Source organism: Sinocyclocheilus rhinocerous, unplaced genomic scaffold (assembly GCF_001515625.1).
Source record: "Sinocyclocheilus rhinocerous isolate Xijiao unplaced genomic scaffold, SAMN03320098_v1.1 scaffold157, whole genome shotgun sequence".
Lineage (NCBI taxonomy): Eukaryota > Metazoa > Chordata > Actinopteri > Cypriniformes > Cyprinidae > Sinocyclocheilus > Sinocyclocheilus rhinocerous.
This window is the reverse complement of record NW_015665038.1, coordinates 274,470-298,249: the sequence shown is the minus strand read 5'-3', so window position 1 is coordinate 298,249 and position 23,780 is coordinate 274,470. Positions and strand designations below refer to the sequence as shown.

Here is a 23,780-nt window from a genome sequence, read left to right as displayed (position 1 = left end):
TTAATTGTGACCAATGTGTATTAGAGAAAAACATTTATTTCATAATGAGATTTCTCTCCCATTTAAAATTTTTATACTCCAATGAAAGGTTAGATTTTAATAATTTTTTAAAATAAAATATCTAAAGGATATTTATTGATATATATTGATGATACAGATTAATTTTCACAGCCTCCTTTGATCATATTTATCAAGGGTATGAATAATTTTGAGCACAACTGTACATATACACTATATTAATAAGAAAACAATTTTAATTTTTTAAAGATACATAGAATATTTAATATTATTTATTTATTTACAAAATAATAAAGTGTGTGTGTGTGTGTATATATATATATATATATATATATATATACATACATATACAGTATACACACACAAAACTTTAAATCGTTTATTGAGCCTTTAGACAAAAGTTTATAAAAATATTCATTTCTGATAACTTGTGTAAATCAATGAGATCTTTATAACAGTATATCACTTGTCAATCTATATTTAAATTCTTAGTTTTATGATCGAAGCTGTCGTTTTTATTGTGGAGGGCAAAACATAATGCAATGCAATACATGATGACTGAAAGAGAACAAATAAACGTTCCTCAAAAGACTGATGGATCATATTTCATACATTTTAACGTGATTTTTATAAAAAAAAATTATAATCAAGTAAACATAAGTTGCTTCAGTCCAATAAGTGTTTATCTTGAAAAATAATTACGAATTTAAAAGATATTCTTACGTTTACTTCATAATAATCAGTAAAGATTTCACAGCAAAAAGACATGTGAACCACGACCTGAAGGTGAGCGTTTTTACAAATATACTAAAAGGCCTATTACTTGCTAAAAACGTATAAACTATCTATCAGATGTAAGAAGGCATGTAAATAGATTGTATACAAGAGATTTCTCAAGTTTTTAACATTGATAATTTAGAGACCTTAGAATTTGCTTATCAAATTTCACACAGTAAGCTTTATATGGTTAAGATCGAGTGTGGTGAGAAAGAGGCGTTTGGAAAAACAGGAGAACGTGTCCAAATGCCTCAGCACCCTCTGGGCTTTTAAAATGACCTGTAAATGTTTAATGATTCTCTAGGTTCCTACACACCCATAGATACTATGACAGGAAAATTTCACAGTCAGGAGTTCACTTCTCCCAACATACTGTAGACACAAGGAGGAAATTGTGATGTGAATATAAAGACAGTTAGTCAACATTACCAAGAGGTTGTTTTCATAGAGATGGTACACACACAAGGTTCTTTTGGGTGAACTGTTCCTTTAATTCTGTGGTACTTGATGATTGTCAAGCCTATAATATAACAACCTCGAAGAATTTTCACACTCTACATATATACTATGTGGATGACTCTGGTGGATTGGCTGAGAATTTGAGAACTCCAGCTGAGATCGGTGTTATTAACTTCCTTACCAAAATATGTGTGTGTGTGTGTGTGTGTGGATGTGATGCAACTGGGTCCTAGACGTGATAATTGTGACCTCTTACTGGTTATGATGTTAAAGTGAAGGTCTTTGCCCTGTTGTCTTAAAACATTCATCCCCAAATCTCCCCACAACAACACTAACGAATGACTGGAAATTCCTACATCCAGCTGATTTGCTTTTTCTTAGAGGAGAATTGAATAGTTTATGAATGACACAACCTCTGGCGGTTCATGAATGAAACTTGTCTACCTTTGTCCTTTGGGGTTTTTAATTATATAACGCAATATATAATGTGTAAAGTGTGATCTTGTTCCTTTAGTGCAATCAACTGCATATATCAACTGTACATTATTTATGAGGAAGTTTCTTCAAATATAGGGACTTTTGGACCTGTGGACTTTTAGAAAACAAAACTTACTATTCACACTCTGTTTAATGTGTGTACAATATTGTGTGTATATATACACATGCATCCCAGGAGAACTCTATTTTTGTCTGTTATTTGTGTCATTTTTAACATTTTCACCAGTGTCATTTCTACCACATCTCAAATGATGCTTTGTGTCTAATATCATTTTGTGATGGAAATGACATTTCTAACATTCTAAATCTGTTGTTGCCGAGTCTTCGCTGAGGCTAATTTCATTATTTTAATTCCTACAATTCATAATATTTTCACTGTTTTTGTATAATGTTTACAATCTTACAGCTTGATTGCAAATGATGCACAGCAAAAATATTCTCTTCAAGTAATATTTACCTTAATTTCTATAAATTTTCTTTACACATCACTTGACACGCTTCATATTTCATCTCAAGCATGCTCTTCTTAATGAAACTTTATTTCACCCAAAAATTAAAATTTGCTTAAAGTTTACTCACCCTCAGTCCATCCAGGGTATAGATTAGGGTGTTTCTTCATTGGAACAGATTTGGAGAAATTCAGCATTACTTCACTTTCTCACCAAAGGATCTTCTGCAGTGAATGGGTGCCATCAGAATGATAGTCCAGACAGCTGATAAAAACATCACAATAATCCACAAGTAATCCACACGACTCCAGTCAATCAATTAACATCCTGTAATGTGAAAAGCTGCATGTTTTCAAGAAACAAATCCATCATTAAAGCGTCTTAACTTTAAACTGTTGCTTCTTGCCAAAATAATCCATAATGCTTTCTTCAGTGTAAAAGTCCATCCCCTGTTGTTCTCTTACATCAAAATCCACCAACATATTTTAGAACTATTTTGGACTGTTTTTGCTTGCAAACGTTGCTTGATCTGTGCATATTTCTCTCCTGATTCAGATGAGATGTCTTTTTCACTGGAGAAGACAATATTATGGATAGAGGACACATATTTTAGCCAGAAGCAAAGATTTAATGTTAAAAACATATTTTTGATGGATTTGTTAATTACAAACATGCAGGGTTTTTTCTTGCTTCACTGGAGTCGTGTGTTTTACTTGTGGATTATTGTGATGTTTGGACTCTCATTCTGACGGCACCCATCCACTGCATCCATTGGATCCATTAGTGAGCAAGTGATGTAATTCTGAATTTCTCCAAATCTGTTCCAAAGAAGAGATAAACTCATCTAAATCTTGGATAGCTTGATGGTGGCCAGAATGGTTTGTTGTGGTGGAAATAACACCGCAACTGTCAGAAAAACTGTTATAAAATATTTTCACACAATACATAGTGTGAATACTCCTTTTTCAGATCATCATATTTAATAAAATTACAATATTTTTAAGATGGATTTTTATAGTTTAAGAATGCAAGTCTAAGGCAAGGGTAAAAAAATAAAAAATAAACAATGTTTAAGCTCACAGTTAAAGAAATGTGCATGAAAATGTGTAAAAGTATTTCCTACATCTAAACTTCTACATCTGCTCTCTCTTTAGGACATCGATGAATTGATGCACACAGACCGACCGGACTGGCAAAGTGTCATGCAATATGTATCTCAGATCTATAAGTACTTTGAGACTTAATTTTTGACTGGAAGAAGGGAAGAGGAAGATGAAGATGAGGGCACAGAAGCACTTTTATTTGCCTGGTCCAGTTCTCCCTTCACATTGTTTCTAAATATACAAACACACACAGTTCTGTAGTGTTCACACAGTCAGGTTCTCTCTCTAAATACAACCAGCATATCATCAGTTTAATAGTCAAACACACAATCCTTCAAGTCTCAAACAACTTTTCTTTTCCTTACAATTCGTGTCATATAGACCTAACTCAGTTTTTGAAGTTTGAAGTTGCTTTGAAGGTTTGCAATCTTGCACTGAAACTGGTATAGTTTTTAGTATGCAAAATGTTTGCTAAGAGTACAAGTGTAGCTGCTAATCTTTAGAGAGTATTATTACCCAAATCTATATATTGACATACTTATATATTGATATACTTATAAAGTATTTTTAAAATTGTATTTATCCCACAAATAAATTCAAAGACTTGTAATACGTGTTGGTAAGACGTCAAACCTGAAGTATGAAAATAAGTTGTTTTGTTGAAAAGTTGTAGTTTGCCACTCAGAGAGACAACAACCAACGAAACTTTAAAAATGTCCCAATTATTTAACACTTTTGCACATTTACGTATTCCGTATTAACAAACACTAAGATTATTTCTATATTACTCTAGTTATTTCCTGAAAAATCCCAGAAAGTCAATGTCTGATTGAATATTATAAGACCGTTTCAAACAACCATTGATTCTTTAATGCTTTTTGTGCCTGTTTAAATTACATGAGATGTGTTTAAACAAAAGGTTTGAAACAATGTTTAAAAAAGTATCAATATTGGAAAAATACTCTCACAAGAATGTGTTTAGGCTGGTCAGCAGTGTAATTTGTGCCAAATTCTCCTCTTTGTTAATTCAAAAGCATGGACAATTGATAATAAATTCTCTCTCAACAGAAGTAAAGTCAGTACATACAAAAACAGCATCTGTGTTTTCAAATGTTTTCTTATTGGAAATGCTATTTATTGATTCTTTCCTCTTAAATATTTAGATTGCAAAGGGCTCTTTTTTTTCTATTTGAAACTTCAGTTTTGCTTCATGATAGAAGATTGTTAATTGATGATAATGGTAATAAAGGTTTTTGCCATCATATATATATATATATATATATATATATATATATATATTGTTTGTAATATTATAGGTAATATTAAAATTTTACCTTTATTAGAGCAGAACAGAATCTCAGAGACAAATGTCCTACAATATATTCATTCACAAAATGCTAATATATTTTCAGATTATCTCTCCTGCCATGTGATTTATGCAGAAGTGAACTGTGCAATTTAGGAGTCATAATGGCACCGGGTTTTATAGGTCCACAAACCCTTAAAATGATGTGCTGAAATGTGTGTGTGGCTACAGACTTCGAGATAAACAGAGTCCACGTTGTAAATCTTTGGCAATTACACAATATTGCCCCTTACTCACTACTCTCACATACCAAGATCTTCTCAGAAATACTACATGCTCAATTTTCAGAAAATCAGACAAAACATCTATAGGCAAAGCACACAGATAAGTTCAATCAATGTAAAATGTCAATAAGGACAAAAATAGAATCTATCTTAAAGGGCAGATAAACAGACGAGTAAACATGGCAAGCCTTTCTCACTTTTTCCAGTAGGAGTTTGCATTAAACCAAGTGAACATCTGCAATTAATTTAGCCCAAACTCACTGAAGCGACTCCATTCACACCTTTTCCCCCCTCAGGTAATTAATTATTCTTAAAGTTTCATTATATTCATCATGAAACTGTTTTTTAAAAATCATATTGAAGCCATTGATAGAATATTCGCCATTCAAATCGCGTGAACTATGATTGGACACTGAATTCTGATTGGTCTTTTGTATATTTGCATAATCGTAATCGTTCTTTCTTTGTAAAAATTGAAAAAAACGAGTTTAGAATGCAAAAGACCACAGAAGCTGCCTATCTGTTGCATTCTATTAAATATCATATCTATATCTCCCTCTCCATTTGTTTAGCCTATATTTGTGTGTAGCTTCAACTTCTCTTACTATGATTTTACTTTAACGCTATTCTTTATCTGCTGTCCAGTTATTATAATTTCTTTAAGGAAAGGCAAATCTTGCTTGACTAGATTTTTTTTCTTTATCGTCTATTCTTCTTTATCATAGTTGTCAGCGGACAGTCCTAAATGCGTGTTGTATTTGAGACTGCTCATTTCCAATCATTTGAGCAGGGGTGGTGCGCGGCTGGGCGTGGCTCGAGCTGTGATGGACAGGCTTTTTCTCCGGCTGTTTTCCGCGAGCTGCTTGAAAAGCCATGTGTTGCGCTCGCGGTGCGTCAGACTACTGCACTGCCGCTTCTGCAACATGTACCACAAGACGTCAAACAATAAAAAAACACCTCTGAAATGAGGGTAAGTAACTCCACCTCATCCAAAATCACAGATTATTGTGACTTTCTGGAATAAGTTTCTGCTCGTCAGTGGGAACTTCTAGGTATCTGTGAGGAAGAAAACACTGCGTCTTTATCTGCCTCTAATGCTTCTGAATAATTCTCTCCAGAGAGTGAGTACAAATAACGCAGTTTTGTTTTTTAATCAACAGATGGCCGTTTTGGCAAATCACAAACTTTGGATATCCGTGGATTATTGCAAATTGGTTCTTTTAAAACTGGACAAGCAGCACAGCGTGACAGACAGACTCATGACATCCTAACTACTGTCTGGAGGTGTTTCTCAGTGAAGTGTGCAGCAATGGATTCGCTGTATATCGCTATTGAGCTGGTGATCGCCGTACTGTCAATCTCCGGTAATGTGCTGGTGTGCTGGGCTGTGGCCATCAACTCCACTCTCAAGAACGCCACCAATTACTTTCTGGTGTCACTAGCCGTGGCAGATATTCTGGTTGGCTGTCTTGCCATCCCTTTTGCCATCACTATAAGCATTGGTCTGCGCTCAGACTTCTATGGATGCCTTTTCTTGGCGTGTTTCGTTCTGGTACTGACTCAAAGTTCAATATTTAGTCTTCTGGCGGTTGCCATCGACAGATATCTGGCTGTAAAAATCCCCCTGAGGTGAGTCGCGCTGAGGCTCACTCTGTTTGTCTCTTTGGGAGTCTTCATAACAAATGAGCGTAACAGTACACATAAACTCAGAAGAAACACACTGAGGTAAAAATTCTGAATGTTTAGTTTATTCATAACATGATATAGTTAAGTAACACCATGACAAGTGAGCTATTTTGCTCAATATTCTCACGACGCAAAAAAAACAACAATTCAAAACACCTACAGAGTGCACGCATTACGTGACAGAAAAAAAGGAATGACAAAGCAGCATTAGGTTCATTTGAACGATATGAACGGCGTAATCTTGTAAAATCTGAATGTTAAACTGCTCAACATTGAAATGTTGTCAAGCCTTAAGTTCACATTTTAGAGAGGGAGACATCTTTTTACACTGCTGAGTGACACTTGTGCCATCATTCTTCAAAATGAATGGAAACCACTTGAAAGAAGAAAAGAATAACAAAAGGAATTACACATTGACTGACTGATACACAAACAAGCGTGCATGGGTAATTTCATGCATTCTCTTTCTGCTTCATGCCATGTAATTACTGAAGCACACTTATGAGACTGAATATTTAGGACTTGGGTTTCACTTCCACAGCCAACAAACACTGTTAAATAAGAAAATGCTTACAGTAGGTGACTTTAATGATAAAGCAATTCAGTGTACTCCAAATCATCTCAGATCCTGGGTGGTCATGTTGGAAACCCCCTGTCGCCGATCCATCGTGCAATGTGAACACAGCAGCAACTGAATGCTACCCCAGATAGTCACGCAGTGTGAAAACAACAACGATCCGACGAGTTTGAAAATCGTGCAGTGTGAACTCGGCATTACTCTCACCATTTCATGGCCAAGATGAACGTGTTTCTAGTTACGCTGTATTTACTGGAAATACAGGGTTTTGGCATGGCTGTCAGTAGATGATCCAAGAGAAACTAAGTTTCCTCACTGTGCTGCCAGACAGTATTCCCCGTTCGGCTTTCATTGACTGGACCACCTCATCTCTCTCTCATGCACACATACTCCGCTCATCTGCCTTTCTCTCTCCATCTCTCTTCCCGTGTAAAAACATGAAATCTCAGTACTGGCTATGTTTAGCTACATGTCCACTGACTGAAAGATCTAAATAGGGTTCACGTTTCCTAAAACAGTAGTCCGCTATTATATAAATGTAAGTGTGGGCTTGAATCAGAAGGTCTTTCCACTGTTGAGCAAAAGAGGCCTAGAGCATCTTTTTCCTCAGAGTCACTGGTTATACTGTTAAATAATAACAGGTGGTTAATGGCAGGACTTTCCCTTTTAGTGGTGCAATCTGTTTGAAAACCATACAATGAGTTTTTAATAGGGGTGCTCCGATCAGGATTTTTGAGGCCGATCACAGAAAGCAGTATCTGCCGATACCGATCTTTTTAAAGCCTTCTTTTGATCATTTATACCTATTTATAGTGATACTCCAATCAGGATTTTTAGACATTTATTCAGGGCCTTTGCTCAAGCAAGTGGCAAAATATTTAAACTACTTTATGTTATCACAAACTTACCATTGACAGATATAGTCAGCTCTACTGCCTTTTCTTTTGCATTTAAATCTTTATTACAAGCAATCCTGCGGTTCATAAAGAACTTTGTTTTCCTACCTCCACGAGTGCCATCTATTATTGCCTTGTTTATCTAAAAGTGCTCTTTCCCTTTAAACCTAGCCAAAAAGCCATATGTGTTGACTGTGAAACACAGTAGACTTTAATAATATGCATTTATGGTGCAATTACTAAATTTTCGTGTCACTCCATGTTCATATTACTGCAAACAATGCGATGTTACTTTAATTCAGCGCTTGCAGTGCAGCAATAGACTGAAACGATCTCTGCACTGCTGCAGACGCACCACTTCTGAACACACTGCTGGAATACAACTGTGTGCAGTGTGAACGCTTTAATCCGTTAACATGAGCGCGGAAAAAATATGCACCACCTATGCACTGCAAACAGAGTAATGTGAACCTGGCATTATGTGTGTGCGTTGCAAGTGTGCATGAGCGCAGTCTCCAGGAGAGCGCGCATGCGCTGAATGGTTAAACACTGGCAAGAATAAAGTAATGCAATTTATAAACTTTAGAGACGATGTGACACTGCCTCGATTGTGCAAGTGACAATTCCTGTGTCAACTGTGCAGCGTGCAGCTCGCTTATAGACAGACGCGATGTGTGGTGATTTGAAGCCATTTGCGTATTTTGAGAGAGAAAGAGAGAGAGCGCGCGCGCGGTGATTCACTCACGTTGTTTGTGAAATTACGTCTCACACGAGGTTTTCAAATTACTTTATAAGTTATTTAATGAAAAAATATGAAGGTGAGTACACAATAGCGTCATCAGCTTGAGATCGGCCTTTTTAGAGACCGCCGATCAAACATCCCAACGTGATTATCGGCCGATAGTGATCGGTAGCCGATCAATCGGAGCACCCCTAGTTTTTAATATACAACCAGATGCTTCTGAGATTTTTTTTCTTCAAAGGGATAGTTCATTTACTCTCCCTCATGTCTTTCCAAACCTTGTATGACTTACTTTCTTATATGGCTCACAAAAGTATCAAAATTCCAACGTTCTTCAAAATATTTTCTCTTGTTTTCTGCAAAAAAAAAGAAAAGAAAGTCATACAGGTTTGGAATGACATGAAGGTTTGTAAATGCTGACAGAATTTTCATGTTTGGATGAACTACTCATTTAATGTTTTTTATTGAGTCATAAATAACTGAGAACAAAGTGGATTGATGAACTACTGATGCATTACAGGTCAACGTACTGATTTTTTTAAATAGTGGGGAAAAAATCCATTAGTGACACTGAGAATTTAGGACTACTAATCAAATTTCTTCGGCATTCCAAAGGAAGTGGAATGCTGTAATTGATGACTTTCTTCTGTGTAACACAAAAGAAGATAATTTATATAATTTTAACTGTCATAGAATGTTTTTGCCTTTATAATGAAAGTCAGTGGGGAGTTTTAGTATTTATTTCCATTTATTTCCTTCAGCTCGATTTCAATTAACAAAAATATTAGTAGCATTTTTGTTTTAATTAACGATAATAACCCATGCCCCAGAAGAAAGTCATACATGTTTAGAAAAACAAAAATTTTAGTTTAATGCATTTACACTGTCATAATATCTAATAAGCCATACCTTTCCCATTTATTCCAACATATCTGGAATGCTGTTTTTTTATGTAGTGAACTATTGTTTTAATGCACCTGCTCACACGTGTTAAGAGCAAAGCCGTTGAGACCTTCTCCCTTTAGAGCCATTGTGTCAACTGTTTTTACTTAAACTGGAGCCTGTTGGCAGAGCTCTGTGGTCTAAAGCGGAAGCGAGGCAGCTGAAGAACGGAAGGGATAGAGGAGGGATTTTTGTGTGGAATAGAATGAAGGGGTGAAAGAGAGAGAGATGGGGATGCCAGCCGGTTGTTGTCATGCCACAACTAATCCACTCTTTCCTCCATTCATGTGCCCTGAGAGTAGAGGAGAGCTGGCGTTGAGAAAGAGAAAAACGTGTTAAAGCTGAAAGAAGTGTTCAACAAAAGGAGACTGTGCTCTTGGAGCTAAATGCAATGACATCATGTGTCCTTGCATCTGGAGAAAGAAAAATGAGAGAATAGGCCTACGGATTAAATGTGCTACAAAAATGCCAAGGATGGAGAAAATAATCTGCACAACTAGAAGTTAAAGTAATGGCCTAGCAGTAAGTGCACATGCTCTTCATGTTGAGCCATGATACTGTCAATTCCTGCGCCCTTTTCAAAAAAAAAAAAGTTAATAAAAATTGATTTTACATTTTTCAGATAACCAGCTCCTTAGAGGAGAGCTCCATGCATGAACTGTGTTCCTCTTGACAGGGTCCCTACACAGTGTTCATTGCTCTTTACTCCCTGAGCACGGGAAATCTGTTGACGTTTACTTCACTTTGGAACATTCATTCACGAATCTGTGCTACGCCACCGACTGCAGCGTCTTCACACACAGACAAAACTTACTAGAGAAGTGTGAAGTATGACATAATGTACCTTTGTAAATAAATACAATTTAAATTCATGTCTCGCACACTTTAATGCCCTTCGAATGGAACATATAAGCTCCCTTCGAACTGGAATCATGACTTGCGTAATCATGCTTGCATAAGATAATGTAGTTCGTTACCTGCGGTCCAACATGATGTTATCTGTCAGTGCTTTCCCAACTCCCTCTATCTGTCACTGGGTCAGCATCACTGATGGCTGTGGCAGCCCAGGTCTTTCTGAGAAAGGTTGTGGTTGGTGTGATGAATAATGCACCTCAGGCATTACTCACTTCAGTGCATCAGTAGAAGCAGAATCAGAGCTGTCTGAGGATGCCTGATGAAGAGCCTCCAAGTGAAAGCTTGAGCCATCAGTCACTTCAGTGTTTATGTGAAGCTCTCTTCCCCTTCACTCGTTTGCCCTCTCCAACCTACTATATATACAAATACAGTGACCTCAAGAAGTAGTTGAACACAAACGTTCATCAGATTTATAACATTATATACAAAACATAAAGCTAATGGCTAGTGCAAAGAAATGATGCACAAGCTTTCGTCAGAACTTACTTTTTTGCAAAGATTTTTAACTAGCTGGTGTTGCAGTGATTGTTAGTGGATGTATGAAGTCAGTTCTCCTCAAGTTCACACAGGTGTTCGTATTTTTTAACAGGTCACAGACACTTATCCTTTCTAATTTAATTCAATTCTAATTTAAAATAATCTTGTCAGTTAACGGTTAACGAGCGTCGGTTGTCGGTTAGGAAAAATAACCGAAATGAACATCCCCAATGACAACCACAAACAGCCTTTTCTTTTTGTTAGTGTATTTATTTATTTTGAACAGTGCATCGGCTGTTTTATATGGAAGCCCTGCCTCAGAATAGATGATGCATATATATTTTTTCACTCTGAGGCCGAAAGTTTTTGCTATTTAATGAAATTAATATATAAACAGTGGGATCCAAAATTCTAGGAGCAAACTGAAATTTGAGATTCAAAATGCAATTTAAACCTGGAAATAAACTAAGTTTTAGAATTTGGATCAATTTAAAGCAAAAATGTATGAAAGTTTGTTTTCACCACAGGATAAAAAAACATAAATAAAAAGATAATTGCAACTTTATCTCACAAAATTGAGAGATATAAACTAAGATATGTGAAATATAAACTCAAACTCAACTTTTTTCCCCCTCATAATTCCGTGTTTACATCTTGCAATTTAGATTTTTGTCTCTGAATTCTGAATTTACATCTTCTAATTATGTTTCCACCGTGGAATAAAAAATAATGTTACTTTTTTATCTCACAATTCCGACTTCCGAGAAGTGTGAGTTTATATCTAGCAACTCTGAATTCTGATTGAGTGAGATATAAACTATAAAACATATAAAAGGGGGGGGGGAATGTGATGTAAAAAGTTGCAATTGCCTTTTTTATTTATTTGTTTTTTAACCCATTGCAGAAACAAGCTTCCATAGAAATGTGTCTTAAAGGGTTAGTTCACCCAAAAATGAAAATTAGTCCATGAATTACTCACCCTCAAGGCATCCTAGGTGTATATGACTTTCTTCTTTCAGACGAATCCAGTCGGAGTTATATTAAAAATTGGCTTTGATCTTCCAAGCTGTTTAATGGCAGTCAATGGGTGTTGCAGTTCATCAGTCCAAAAGAAGTGAAATAAAGCGCATCCATCCATAATAAAAAGTGCCTCACAAGGCCGCGGAGGGTGAACAAAGGCCTCCTGTAGCGAATCGATGCGTTTTTGTAAGAAAAATGACCATATTTAAAACGTAATAATCAATTTAATCTAGCTTGCACTTACTGTTGTACACGGAAGCAGCTCCGGGCAGATGACATATGAGGTCAGCTTTGCGCATGTGCTGCTCAGAAGTGACGCACGCGGAAGCGCTGCGGAGAGATCAAAACAAAACAACGGTCACGAATTAATTAAAGTGATTATTACGTTTTGAATATGGATATTTTTCTTACAAAAACGCATCGATTCGCTACAGGAGGCCTTTGTTCACCCCCCGGAGCCGTGTGAGGCACTTTTTATTATGGATGGATGCGCTTTATTTCACTTATTTTGGACTGATGAACTGCAACACCCGCTGACTGCCATTAAACAACTTGAAAGATCAAAGTCAATTTTTTATATAACTCCGATTGGATTCATCATGAAAGAAGAATGTCATATACACCTAGGATGGCTTGACGGTGAGTAAATAATGGGCTAATTTTCATTTTTGGGTGAACTATCCCTTTAATATGAAGAAAAAAATATTCTGCAATATTTCTAGATCACTAATTAAAAAAAAGTAGATTTGTGACATTGATCATGTGGCTCTTTGTACAGACTAATGCAAGTAAATTCAAAATACAAGCATTTTTGCTAGTGATCTCAGACTTTTGGACCCCAGTGTATAGTGAACTTAACCATCACAAGACAAAATTTTAGCCAAGTTCAAATTTGCCAAGTTAATCATCTTTGTTCTACGTCCACTCATCTGTACAGGTATAAGGAGCTTGTCACAGGGAAAATGGCAAGAGAGATCATTGCCATTTTATGGATCTTATCCTTCATCATTGGACTCATTCCATTCGTGGGCTGGAACCGTAAAGACTTGGCCTGTTCCAGAAACGAAAGCAGCTTTATACAGACCAGCAATAGCAGTGATGCCGCTCAGATGGAAACGGGCTTCTTGCAAAGCTGCTGCCTCGAGTGCTTCTTCGAGAACGTAGTGGACATGAGCTACATGGTGTACTTCAACTTCTTCGGTTGCGTGCTGCCACCTCTGCTCATCATGCTGGGCATTTACGTCAAGATCTTCACGGTGGCGCGTAAACAGCTACGTCAGATCGAGCTCAAATGCAGCGTGAGTAACGGTGAGAATCACCACCACAGCCTGCTGCAGCGGGAGATTCGTGCCGCCAAATCGCTCTCCATCATCGTGGGCTTGTTCGCTCTCTGCTGGCTGCCCGTGCACATCTTGAACTGCCTCACTCTGTTCTACAGCGAGCTGGAAAAGCACAACTTTATCATGAACATCGCCATCATCCTCTCGCACGCCAACTCCGCCGTCAATCCCATTATCTACGCCTACCGCATCCAGGAGTTCAGAGTCACTTTTAGGAAGATTCTGAACCGGCATTTCTTTTGTCAACGGGACGAGTTGTATCGCAGCTCCAATGGAAGCAGCCGTCACAGAGACCAGATTACAATGACCATCAACCCTCTACTTTAGATGTATTTGTCAAAATATATGAGAGAAATGTTTACAGACCAAAGAACTGCAAACAGCATGATCTTGTATTAAGATGATATCTAGCAGGGCCCACTTTTCATGAAGCCATTGTGGACACGATCGAACATTTTGAGGATTTAACATTGAACTGTAAAAAAAAACAAAAAACTCTACCACTACAAATATGGAAATACTGCATTTCAGATTGCATTTCCAAGCACTAAGAGACTTTCGAAGCAGCTTTAGGTCAAGCCTTAGCGCAGGAATGAAAGCTAAGAGCGGTCGGTGAGCCTCTGAAGTGCTGAACTGAACCATGTATGAGAAACCTACATGAAGTAGGTAACGGTAATTGAAAACGGTAATTTTGGGCAGCTTTAGTTAAATCTTTAATGATCTCTTGTCTGTAGAACAGCCCAGAGGAACAAGCTGAATTCATAAGGCACATCAGCTGAATACACCACCATGGAACAAGGAACACAAAGAAACCGTTTCCGAATGCTTGAATGTATGTTCCTTTTGTTGCTTTTTTTTTTTTTTTTTACAGTTGAGACGGCTGGTTTAGACGGCTCAGGAACACAATGTAAAAGCAAATTTAAGAACCCATAATAGAAAGAAATCATAAAACGATTTTGTGCACAGCCAATTATGAAAAATTACCCAACTTTTCATCTCTTCAAAAGGCACCACTGGTCCATTCACAGCTCAGTTAACCCAACCCAACCCAAGTTCATATGTGAGACCAAAATGACTCCCACAGATACACTGTACAGTTACCCCAATAGTATTTGGACAGGCTCACCTCAAAATGTGTTGCATTACATAACAAAAAGTGCCATAATACTCTGTCTGAATTTTTATATCATATTGTTTTATAGTTTATAACTAAAAACAGCTATGTTTCTTTAAAATAAATGCCACCTTGATGTTTTGTTATCTAATGCAATTACATTCAGACATATTTAAATGTTGCTGAAGTGTACAAATACTTTTTGGGTCAGCCTGTTACTAAATGACTATTACACTCTCTTTCTTGCATCTACACAGTGCGTCCAAAACCTGAGACAACTAGTGAAAATACCTTTTTTATACTCTGCATTGTATTATCTTATTCATTATATTATCAGAAGTTGAGCTGCATGAACTTCTTAAGTTTGTCAAACCTGATGATCATGTTCTCCAGTATGATTTGAAATGAACCAAGGAACATCTTGAGCTTCATTGAAAGAACATCTGATTGTCTATACAGACTCACATGATCAATGTCACTCATATACTTACTTAATATGCAAACAAAAATAGTGCAGAACCTTAAATATTCATTTTATCTCAGGTTCTATGTTTAAACTTGTATTTTAAACTTTTTCAAAGAGTAGAAAAAAAACGTTCAATTTAGAACCTGTTTATTAGTTTTTGCAAGTTAAATTAGATTTGAATCCCAGGTTCTCACAGTGGTCTCAGACGTTTGGAGCTCACTGTAATATCAGTGTCCTCAGATTTCTGTCTGCTAATGTGTCACAGCCCTTAGGAATCAGTTTGTTGTTGAATGTCTGACTGTGACAAACTACCCAGACCGAACCAACAGCAGCTGACCTGGAGCAAAGACTGTCTCCTCTGGAGAGAGATTTACAGTGTCACCACCAGAGCTGGACAGTTTATAACAATCTGAAGTGTCAATACTGCCACTCTCTTCTATTAATCACCAACCACCGTTACAGTATAACTACAGATCTAGAGAGAGGTCTGCTCTTCATTCATCAGTGCCTTTACTGGCTCATCTAGACTACATTTTGACGAATCGCAATTATGATTATAAAATGATTAAAAGCTCAGAACTCTTGGCACAGTGATTAGAGCACATGCTCCTCAGACATTGAGCCTTGGAGATGTAGGTTTTAGTCATCCCATTTTAGAAGTAGGTTTCCTCATCCCAATCTTTCACCAATTATTTCTCCCTCCACTATATGTCTGTCCAGTTAAATAGGCAAAATAAAGCTATATTTAGTGTGTCATCTGAAGAGATCCTGTTAAAACACATTGTACAGTGTATTTACATCTTACACTCATTTTTTATGTCAGGTTATGCTTTAACCAGACCAAGTGTAGGTCATGTCAATGCCTTAAACTCTTCTTTTATTGAGCATTGGTCATAAAAAGTTAAAGCAACATCAAACATTTTTGCACTTTTTCCAGTTTGGCTCTGTTTAAAAAACTGTATTGATGTTTGGATGGTTTATTCAATATTCAATGTCTTGTTGTGCATGTTTGATTGTTTTGGATTCATTTTTTTTTTTTTGCATTGTTAGGTTTTTATAATAAGCTGATTTTAGACTCGCAAGTCACTAGGTATATTTACATGCACTCATTTTTTGTAAATCGGAATGAATGCAATCCGATTTAAGATTCTGAAAGCTGTTTATATAAACCCTAAAAGATGCAATCTAATTCACATATTTGTTTACATGTGCATTACACGCATTCCACACAAAACTTCAGTGCACGTGCAGCGATCGGTCGCTCCGTTCAGAACTGAAGACACTGCGATAAAGTCACTGGAACGACAGTGAGCATCGTTGTGCTTTTTTTTACCTTGATGACATAACCAAAAAGAAAGCTGTCAAAAGACATTTTTTTTTAACTACTAAAGACAAACTTTTTTAGTAGTTTATAAGAAATAAGTAGTAATGAAACACACTCGCATCATGGCACTGCGCCGCACAAGGTGTTTTTGAATCTGATTCAAATACCCGATTCCGAGTTCCCTTTTGGGTGCATTTACACTGGCACAAAAAAATCAGATTTTTTGCTCACATCTGACACAGATCGGAATTTGTTGCACGTGTGTAAACACAAAAATCCACATGAGATCAGATTTTTTCGCATCCGATCTGAGCCACTTCCAAATGTGGTTTTAAATCAGATACATATCCGATATCTGGACATCCGACCTACATCTAAACACAAATATCCGATTCCCTGCAGAACTCCCAATGCGAGGGCGACATGTTTGCCCATAAAGATTGTGTTTTAATGCCGATGTGCTGTTTGCACTCGCATTTTATTGAAATGGAAACTTTATATAGGTAAACAATTGTACATTCAGGAGCTGGTTTTCAACCCCTGCCCCATGAATTATATAAAAACAATAGCTAAAAGCTACATTATATTTCTCAGTATATATTCTCGTTAATTAATTTGAATTCATTTCAATAAATATCATCTTGGCGCTACTTTATTTCACTAAAGAATTCTACCTCTAACGAGCTGTAGATAAAATAGCCTAACAAATGAAAATTACCGTTATTTTCTCTTATTTATCCGTTCAGTCAGATTTTGTGCTGCAAAACATCCATGACAGCCGTTGTCCATGCTGGCAAATAATAATGGCCACTCGATGTGAATTATATAAATAATTTGAATAGCATGGCCATTCAAAACCCGAGGGTCTACCATGTGCATAGTAAAGCGAAGCAATAACTGCAGACAATCCTTTTGGGCGGGAATTAATTTAAACACAGATATCAGACACCAGTCGTGTCTAATGTGAATGTAAACAGGCGGGCCAAAAAATCGGATATGGTCAAAAGATCGGATCTGTGCATTAAGACTTGCAGTGTAAATGCAGCCTTTGAATGGATTTTGAGTCTACACTTTTTTCAATCCAACTCATTGAGATTAGTTGAGGTGTTACCATGAATGCTTTTCAGTCCGACTTGGCCATTATAAATGGATTATTTGAGGGCATGTAAATGTAGCTATTGGTTTATTGGCTATCTGAAGCATTTTAAAAATAAGGACACATAGCGTATGGTCTAACATGACCATAATTTAATCAGCCCACATTTAGAAGTCATTTTGAAATCAAGGGAATGTATGTATGTGATTTTTTGGTCGTGAATTGTAACTGTGTCCAGGTGTGAAACTAGGGTGACCATACGTCCTCCTCCAGGACATGTCTGGGAAAAAGAGGATGTATGGTCATCCTAAAGTAAATCTTAGGGGATTTTTTTGTGTTTTTCCCCCCATAACTGTGATGATTGGCAGACATTTTGTTATTTACTTGATTTTTATTTCTGTAACCCTGTCCAGAGTGAATGTTCATTGGTCCAAAATCCAGCTCCTCATACTATACTTTTTGGGTGAACTATTCCTTTGGTACCAGACTCAAGCTGACAGATGCACTGATGTGTTTGTCCCTGACAGTGACATGCCTTCCCCAACCGCAGCTGTGCCAACGGTTTCTATTTATTGAGGGGAAGAAAGCCGTTCTTGAGCAGTATTTTTGTGTTTTGTAGTCTCTAAATGATGTAAATGTACAGATATTTGTTACTGTTTGCAAGGGCTAAAACTAAAGGAGTGAGCCAGACATTTTGGACATTCCAATGGAGACGAATCTGTACTGCACTGCAACTGTGTTAGCTGATGTTTTATTCCTTTACTGAAGTACTTTCTGTTGAAAGCAGTAAAACAAAAGGCCTTTTCTTAACCAGTCAAGTGCACCTGAATTTTATTCTTGCCTTTGGAGCAAACAGAAAAGAGTTTGTGCTTTTAAATGTGTATGTTTTTGATGTGTGTATTTGTCACTAATCTACATACACGGTGATGTTCTCTTGTATGTGTTGAAAGAAAATAGTTTCATGACAAAAACCTTTAGCATCAAAATGGAGTCTTGTTATTTAACATGAATAAATCTCTATGTATGGTGAAATATTTTATTAATAAAAGATGTTTATATATCTTTTGTGCCCTCTTTATATGAGAGTTGGACAGTTTTAGCACAGCTCAACTGTGCTGCTGAATATCAGCGGCCGTTTATTCAGAACTAAAGTGTGTCTGTATGTGTGTGTTGTGAGAAACTGCACATGCAGCCTTTGTTCAAATAAACACACTTCTACCAGAGCCAAAGCCACAAAGTCCAAGAATCTAGCCGAGCTGATATACTGCTTTCATTCATTTGGCGGTTACCGTATTCCAGTTCCCTAAATTATAAACACTAATAATCTCATTATTAAATACCACATTCTTAAACACTAAAACACACTGCAAAAACTGATACTTAGTTTATCTACAGTTTGCCATCCATAAATGTGCAGAATCATAATACAATATGAATTGTACACAGACAGAAAATGTAACCAGTGTCACTGTCAAGCAAGCACTAGTCAGGTTGTAAACTTTGCACAATGCAATGTAGGTTTCTATTTTCCATTGCCAAACCCTCCGCTGAACATGGTGGAAGTAATATCTTACAGGACGACAGATGAGGTTTGGATACGCAATCACACAAAACGTGGAAACTGAAATTGACACATACATTATATCAGCATAGGTGGAGCAAGACACATTACATCCATACATCTATTTCAGTATGTTCTGCTTTCTGTGTTCTTTCTCTTTCATTTTTAGTATTTCAATTAGCAAAACCTCTTCCTTTAACTTTTCGATTAAAAAAAGATACCTTGTAAATATTGTAACAAAAATCCCTATAAAGAGCCATGTTTTGACCACAGGATGTTTACAACAGAATTAGAATTACAATAGGACTACAACAGAATAAAGGCAAAATGTATACTGTATATTAAATGCTAAATATACAGTAAATGCAAAATATATACTGTAAAAAACAACTTATGACATTCATTTATTCTTTTTAGAAAGCATGATAAAATACAGCTACTTGAATGTTTAATAGTTCAAAACTATCCTTGTGGTCTCATAGTTTGTTGCTGAGAGTCAGTCAAGGGTGCCGAACCTTCAAACAAACGGAAACTCCAAAAATAAACGCCATCGTGCTCAATGAACAGATGTACATTCTCTGGCAACTGATAAAGTATTTTGCATACACAAACATCTGGTATTTAGGGACATAGCTCTGCTTATTTATTTACTTTCACAGCAATTTTTAATATTCTACGACAGATCATCTCTCTTTAAAAAAAATACTGGGTTTTAATTTAAATGCACAACATTTCCCAAAAGATGAGTCCATTCTAATGACTATAAATATCTATATTCCTGCACGGGTGTTCTAACCAGAGTCTCTCTCTGCTCCAGGATCAGTTATTTATGTGCTGGCCTCAGTTTGCCCTGAGAGAATGTGGGTCATCTGCTGATCTGAGACCTGCTCCTGCTGCCACAAACCCATGGCCTGACTCAGGCAGGCAGCCAGGAGGTGCTTACACTAGAGAACACAGATACACAAAACAGTTCAATCATGCTAAAAACAGAGCTTTGATTTGGCTGAAAATAATATTACATAAATGAGCTAATCTCACACTAGTTTGGTTATACACTCTCAGAAAAAAAGGTACAGAAGCTGTCACTGGGGCGGTACCTTTTCAAAAGGCACACCTTTGTACCTAAAGAGTCCATATTGGTACCTTAAAGTGGAAATGAAGCAGTCAGTCAAGTTTACATTATTTAGTAAAGTGATTTCCACTTTGATTAAAAAATATATAACAAACATGATTAATGTAACCATTTTAAAGAAAAAAGGATGTTTTGTTATAGCTTTTAGAGCAAGGGCACCGCCATCTTGCAGTACCACCGCGTGTGACGTCACGGGGTTGGTTCGCTCCGATGGCCAGTGAAGTAATAGAAGCATTTCTTTACATTTTGAACACACGCTTGTTTTGAAATGGAGGAAGATTACCTTGAAAGCACTGTTAAGTCCATAATAAGTGCAATTGCCTATGCATTTGAGCCGATACGGCGATGGGACCGAGCAGTATTAGGGTTTGAAGAAACCGCACTGGTAAAGTGAAGTGGAAATCACTTTACTAAATAATGTTAACTTAACTGACTGCTTCACTTCCACTTTAAAGGTACAAATTAGTACCTAAAGTAGGGCTGGGCGATATAGCTAAAAGATCTATCAACGATATAATGTTTCATATCGTTCGGTATCGATAATTATTGACATTTTTTATAACCTTTTTTAAAACGGAGAAATATAATTTTTTTATTTTTTATTTAACCACTGTATTTTTACTTTGGGTCAGACGACCGCTGAGAGCAGGCAGGTTAATCACATTTGAGACATTTTCAAGTGCATCAAAGAAAATGCTAATGCATTACACAGAGGGCAATAAAAAAACAAGGAAATCATTCCTCTCAGATCACATGGGCATAAAACGCATTTATATTTCGTTGCAGTTCGATAATAAAGTGAGGTCATGCTATCAGAGTGTAGCAGTGCATTTTGGGGTTGTCTCTGGATTTTCTTTCTCAGACTTGAGGACTAATTTTAGTCTCATTCTCTCCCCTGGGCCCAAAACCAGGCTGATACACATGCAGCTTTGTGGCAACAGACATTGTTGAAAAGGGGCCACAGCATCAAAGAACAGACAGTCGATGGAAATAACCATAGCAAAAAACAGATGAAGAAGAGAGCAAAGGAAGACATTTAAAACGAAAGAGGGCAAATAAAGTAAGTAATGTTGCAACTAAAATGGTTTTTAGTAATCAATTAGTCAATAATTTTGCATATCCAATAATGTGGTCAACTAGTTGGTAATATTAATTGTCAACTATTTATCATTAATTTCTGTCAATGTTTTTGCTTATGGTTTGATGTCAGCCATACAAGCAAGCAAACGAGAAATGCAGATATAGATACACACACACAGGGGGTCAAAAGTTTGGAATAATTAAGATTTTTTTTATGTTTTTGCAAGATGTTCAGCAATGCTGCATTTATTTGATCAAAAATATAGTAAAAACAGTAACATTGTGAAATATTGCAATTTAAAATGAGTGTTTTAATGTTGTAATATATTTAAAAATGTCATTTATTCCTGTGATGGCAAAGCTGAATTTTCATCAGCCATTACTCCAGTCTTCAGTGTCACATGATCCTTCAGAAATTCATTCTAATATGATTTGATGCTCAAGAAACAATTCTAATTTTGATCAGTGTTGAAAACATTTGAAGCATCCTGTACAGCAGTTGAAAACGGATTCATATTTTTGTGCAAACAGTGATACATTTCAGGATTTTTGTAATATTATGTTTAAAATCACTTTTGTTCAATTTAATGCATACTTGCTTAATTTAATTTAAAATCTTTAATTTAAAAAAGTCATGCTTTCACCACACATTTGAACATTCTGTAGTGCGTCACAGTTTCCACAAAACTATGAATGTTTTCAACATTGATAATAATAATAAATTATTAGTAACAATATTACTGTTTTTACCATATTTTTGATAAAATAAATGCAGCCTTGGTGAGCTTAAGAGTCTTCTTTCAAAAACATTAAAAAGGTCATATGATCTGATTTCATGTTTTCATGTCTTTAGAGTGTTAAAAGCTGTTCGTGCATACAGAAGATCTGTAAAGTCGCAAAGACTAAAGTCTCAAACCCAAAGAGATATTCTTTCTAAAAGTGAACGCTCAGCCACGCCTTCCTAAAACGCCTCATTTAAACACGCCCCCACGTCCACGTCACTGTGTGGGAAGATTTGCATAACACCAGAAATGATGATGAAATCAACTAAGCAGGATGAGGGTCTCAGGGTCTGTGAGTGCAGCTGTGCGAGTGTGTGTGTGTGTGTGTGTGTGTGTGTGTGTGTGTGAGCAGAAAGAGGAAGTGACCTCACCATCAGACTCGTTTCTCCTGAGCACAGAGAAAGAGAAGGTGGGGCACGGGCAGTAGTGGCAGGATGTGAAGCACGCGTACAGACGCCCTGATCCACCTAATACCTGATGGAGAGAGAGATACAGAGACAGAGAGAGAGACAGATTGAGAGAAGTGACACTGAAATATGAGACGCATGTTGTGCTCAAGTTGACCATCACAGCTGCATCTCTAGAGGATTTCAGCTTCTAAAATGCATACTTTGATTTTATAGTGTCAGACAGTGCAGGCTAAATAACAGGTAGATCGCTCTATAGTCTCTATGGGAATGAGTCAAACTCAAACACTTTACAATAAAGACAAACCAAACAGTGCTTTTGGTTGGCAGAATAAATATGTTATTTGTCAATTACACATATGTGCCCAGATTTTAGGTGGTTTTTGGGTGGACTATCCCTTTAAATAGTGCTGCAGTGTCAGTGTGACAAATTCTTAAAGTACATATTTCATGAAGTCTCCGAATTAGAGATCAAAAATTATTATAGAATTTAAAGTCATTCTTGACATTTCAATAAACCATGTAACCTCATGCACAACCGCACTCAAAAGGACTGCACTGCTGATTCCCTTCAAGGGTTTGTCATTGAAGAAAAAAAAAATCTCATAAAAAAGGGTAATAAGAACTAACAAAATCTAATAAGAAGTAGAGACACTTTCCATTCCAGAGGAGCTTCAATTCTTATTTTGAAATGCTGTCATTGTATGCATTATGAGACGTCTTCATTCTTCAAGAGGAAAAGCCTCCAGTTGTTTGAGGTATGAAGGAGGTGGAAATCTCATTTGCATTCTGCGCTCTGGAACGTCCCAGAGAGATTCAGCGATGTGTAGATCTGATGACTGGCAAGGTCACGGAATGTGTTAGATTTGTTTAGCAGTGTATATGGGAGCATTACCATTCTGGAATATGGGAACATCATGTGGAAATGTGTTTCTGTAAAATAGCTTCATATTTCTGGGTTGTTATAGAATCATATACAGCTCAATAATTAAGTCCCAAAACACCCACATGACAGCAGGCCACCCTAGGGTTGCACAATTAATCGAAATAAAACCAAAAACGTGGCTCAGTGCAATTATCAAATGGCAAAGACTGTAATAATTAAATACTGTGACGAGCGTCCCGAGGCTTCATCAATTCTTCACCCCGTTACACTGGTGGAGAATGCGGGCAAATCAGTGAAGAATCACCGACAAGCAATCTTCAACTCACCTTTTTTTCCTTGTTTTTGTCTCCAGCCGAGTCGGCATCCCAGCGGAGATCCTGACCGATCAGGGGACCCCCTTCATGTCCCGGCTAATGGCTGACCTCTGCCGGCTGCTGCGGGTG

General features: G+C 36.8%; 3 protein-coding genes and 1 long non-coding RNA gene across 4 annotated transcripts in view; 3 read left to right on the top strand and 1 right to left on the bottom strand.

The window, feature by feature from the left end:
• The window catches only part of LOC107731042 (cytospin-B-like), an 82,112-nt gene extending 78,309 nt beyond the window's left edge, over positions 1 to 3,803 (top strand). Inside the window, exon 15 of the mRNA XM_016542019.1 lies at positions 3,356 to 3,803. Within this exon, the coding sequence (XP_016397505.1) occupies positions 3,356 to 3,445 (90 nt within the window). The 3' untranslated portion in view covers positions 3,446 to 3,803. The remainder of the gene's footprint in view (positions 1 to 3,355) is intronic.
• Positions 3,804 to 6,096: 2,293 nt separating this feature from the next.
• Positions 6,097 to 14,626, top strand: LOC107731023 (adenosine receptor A2b-like). Its single transcript, XM_016541992.1, has 2 exons — positions 6,097 to 6,523; positions 13,087 to 14,626. The coding sequence occupies exons 1-2, from the start codon at positions 6,204 to 6,206 to the stop codon at positions 13,814 to 13,816; spliced, it is 1,050 nt and encodes a 349-aa protein (XP_016397478.1). The 5' UTR covers positions 6,097 to 6,203; the 3' UTR covers positions 13,817 to 14,626.
• Positions 14,627 to 17,405: 2,779 nt separating this feature from the next.
• LOC107731018 (uncharacterized) overlaps positions 17,406 to 23,780 on the top strand; it is a 17,245-nt gene continuing 10,870 nt past the window's right edge. The window contains exon 1 of the long non-coding RNA XR_001638736.1: positions 17,406 to 18,510. This is a non-coding gene — a long non-coding RNA (uncharacterized LOC107731018). The remainder of the gene's footprint in view (positions 18,511 to 23,780) is intronic.
• Positions 19,831 to 23,780, bottom strand: part of LOC107731017 (zinc finger SWIM domain-containing protein 7-like) — a 27,280-nt gene continuing 23,330 nt past the window's right edge. Inside the window, exons 5-6 of the mRNA XM_016541986.1 lie at positions 22,411 to 22,518; positions 19,831 to 19,994 (exon numbers count right to left, since the gene is read on the bottom strand). Coding sequence (XP_016397472.1) covers positions 19,878 to 19,994; positions 22,411 to 22,518 — 225 coding nt within the window. The 3' untranslated portion in view covers positions 19,831 to 19,877. The remainder of the gene's footprint in view (positions 19,995 to 22,410; positions 22,519 to 23,780) is intronic.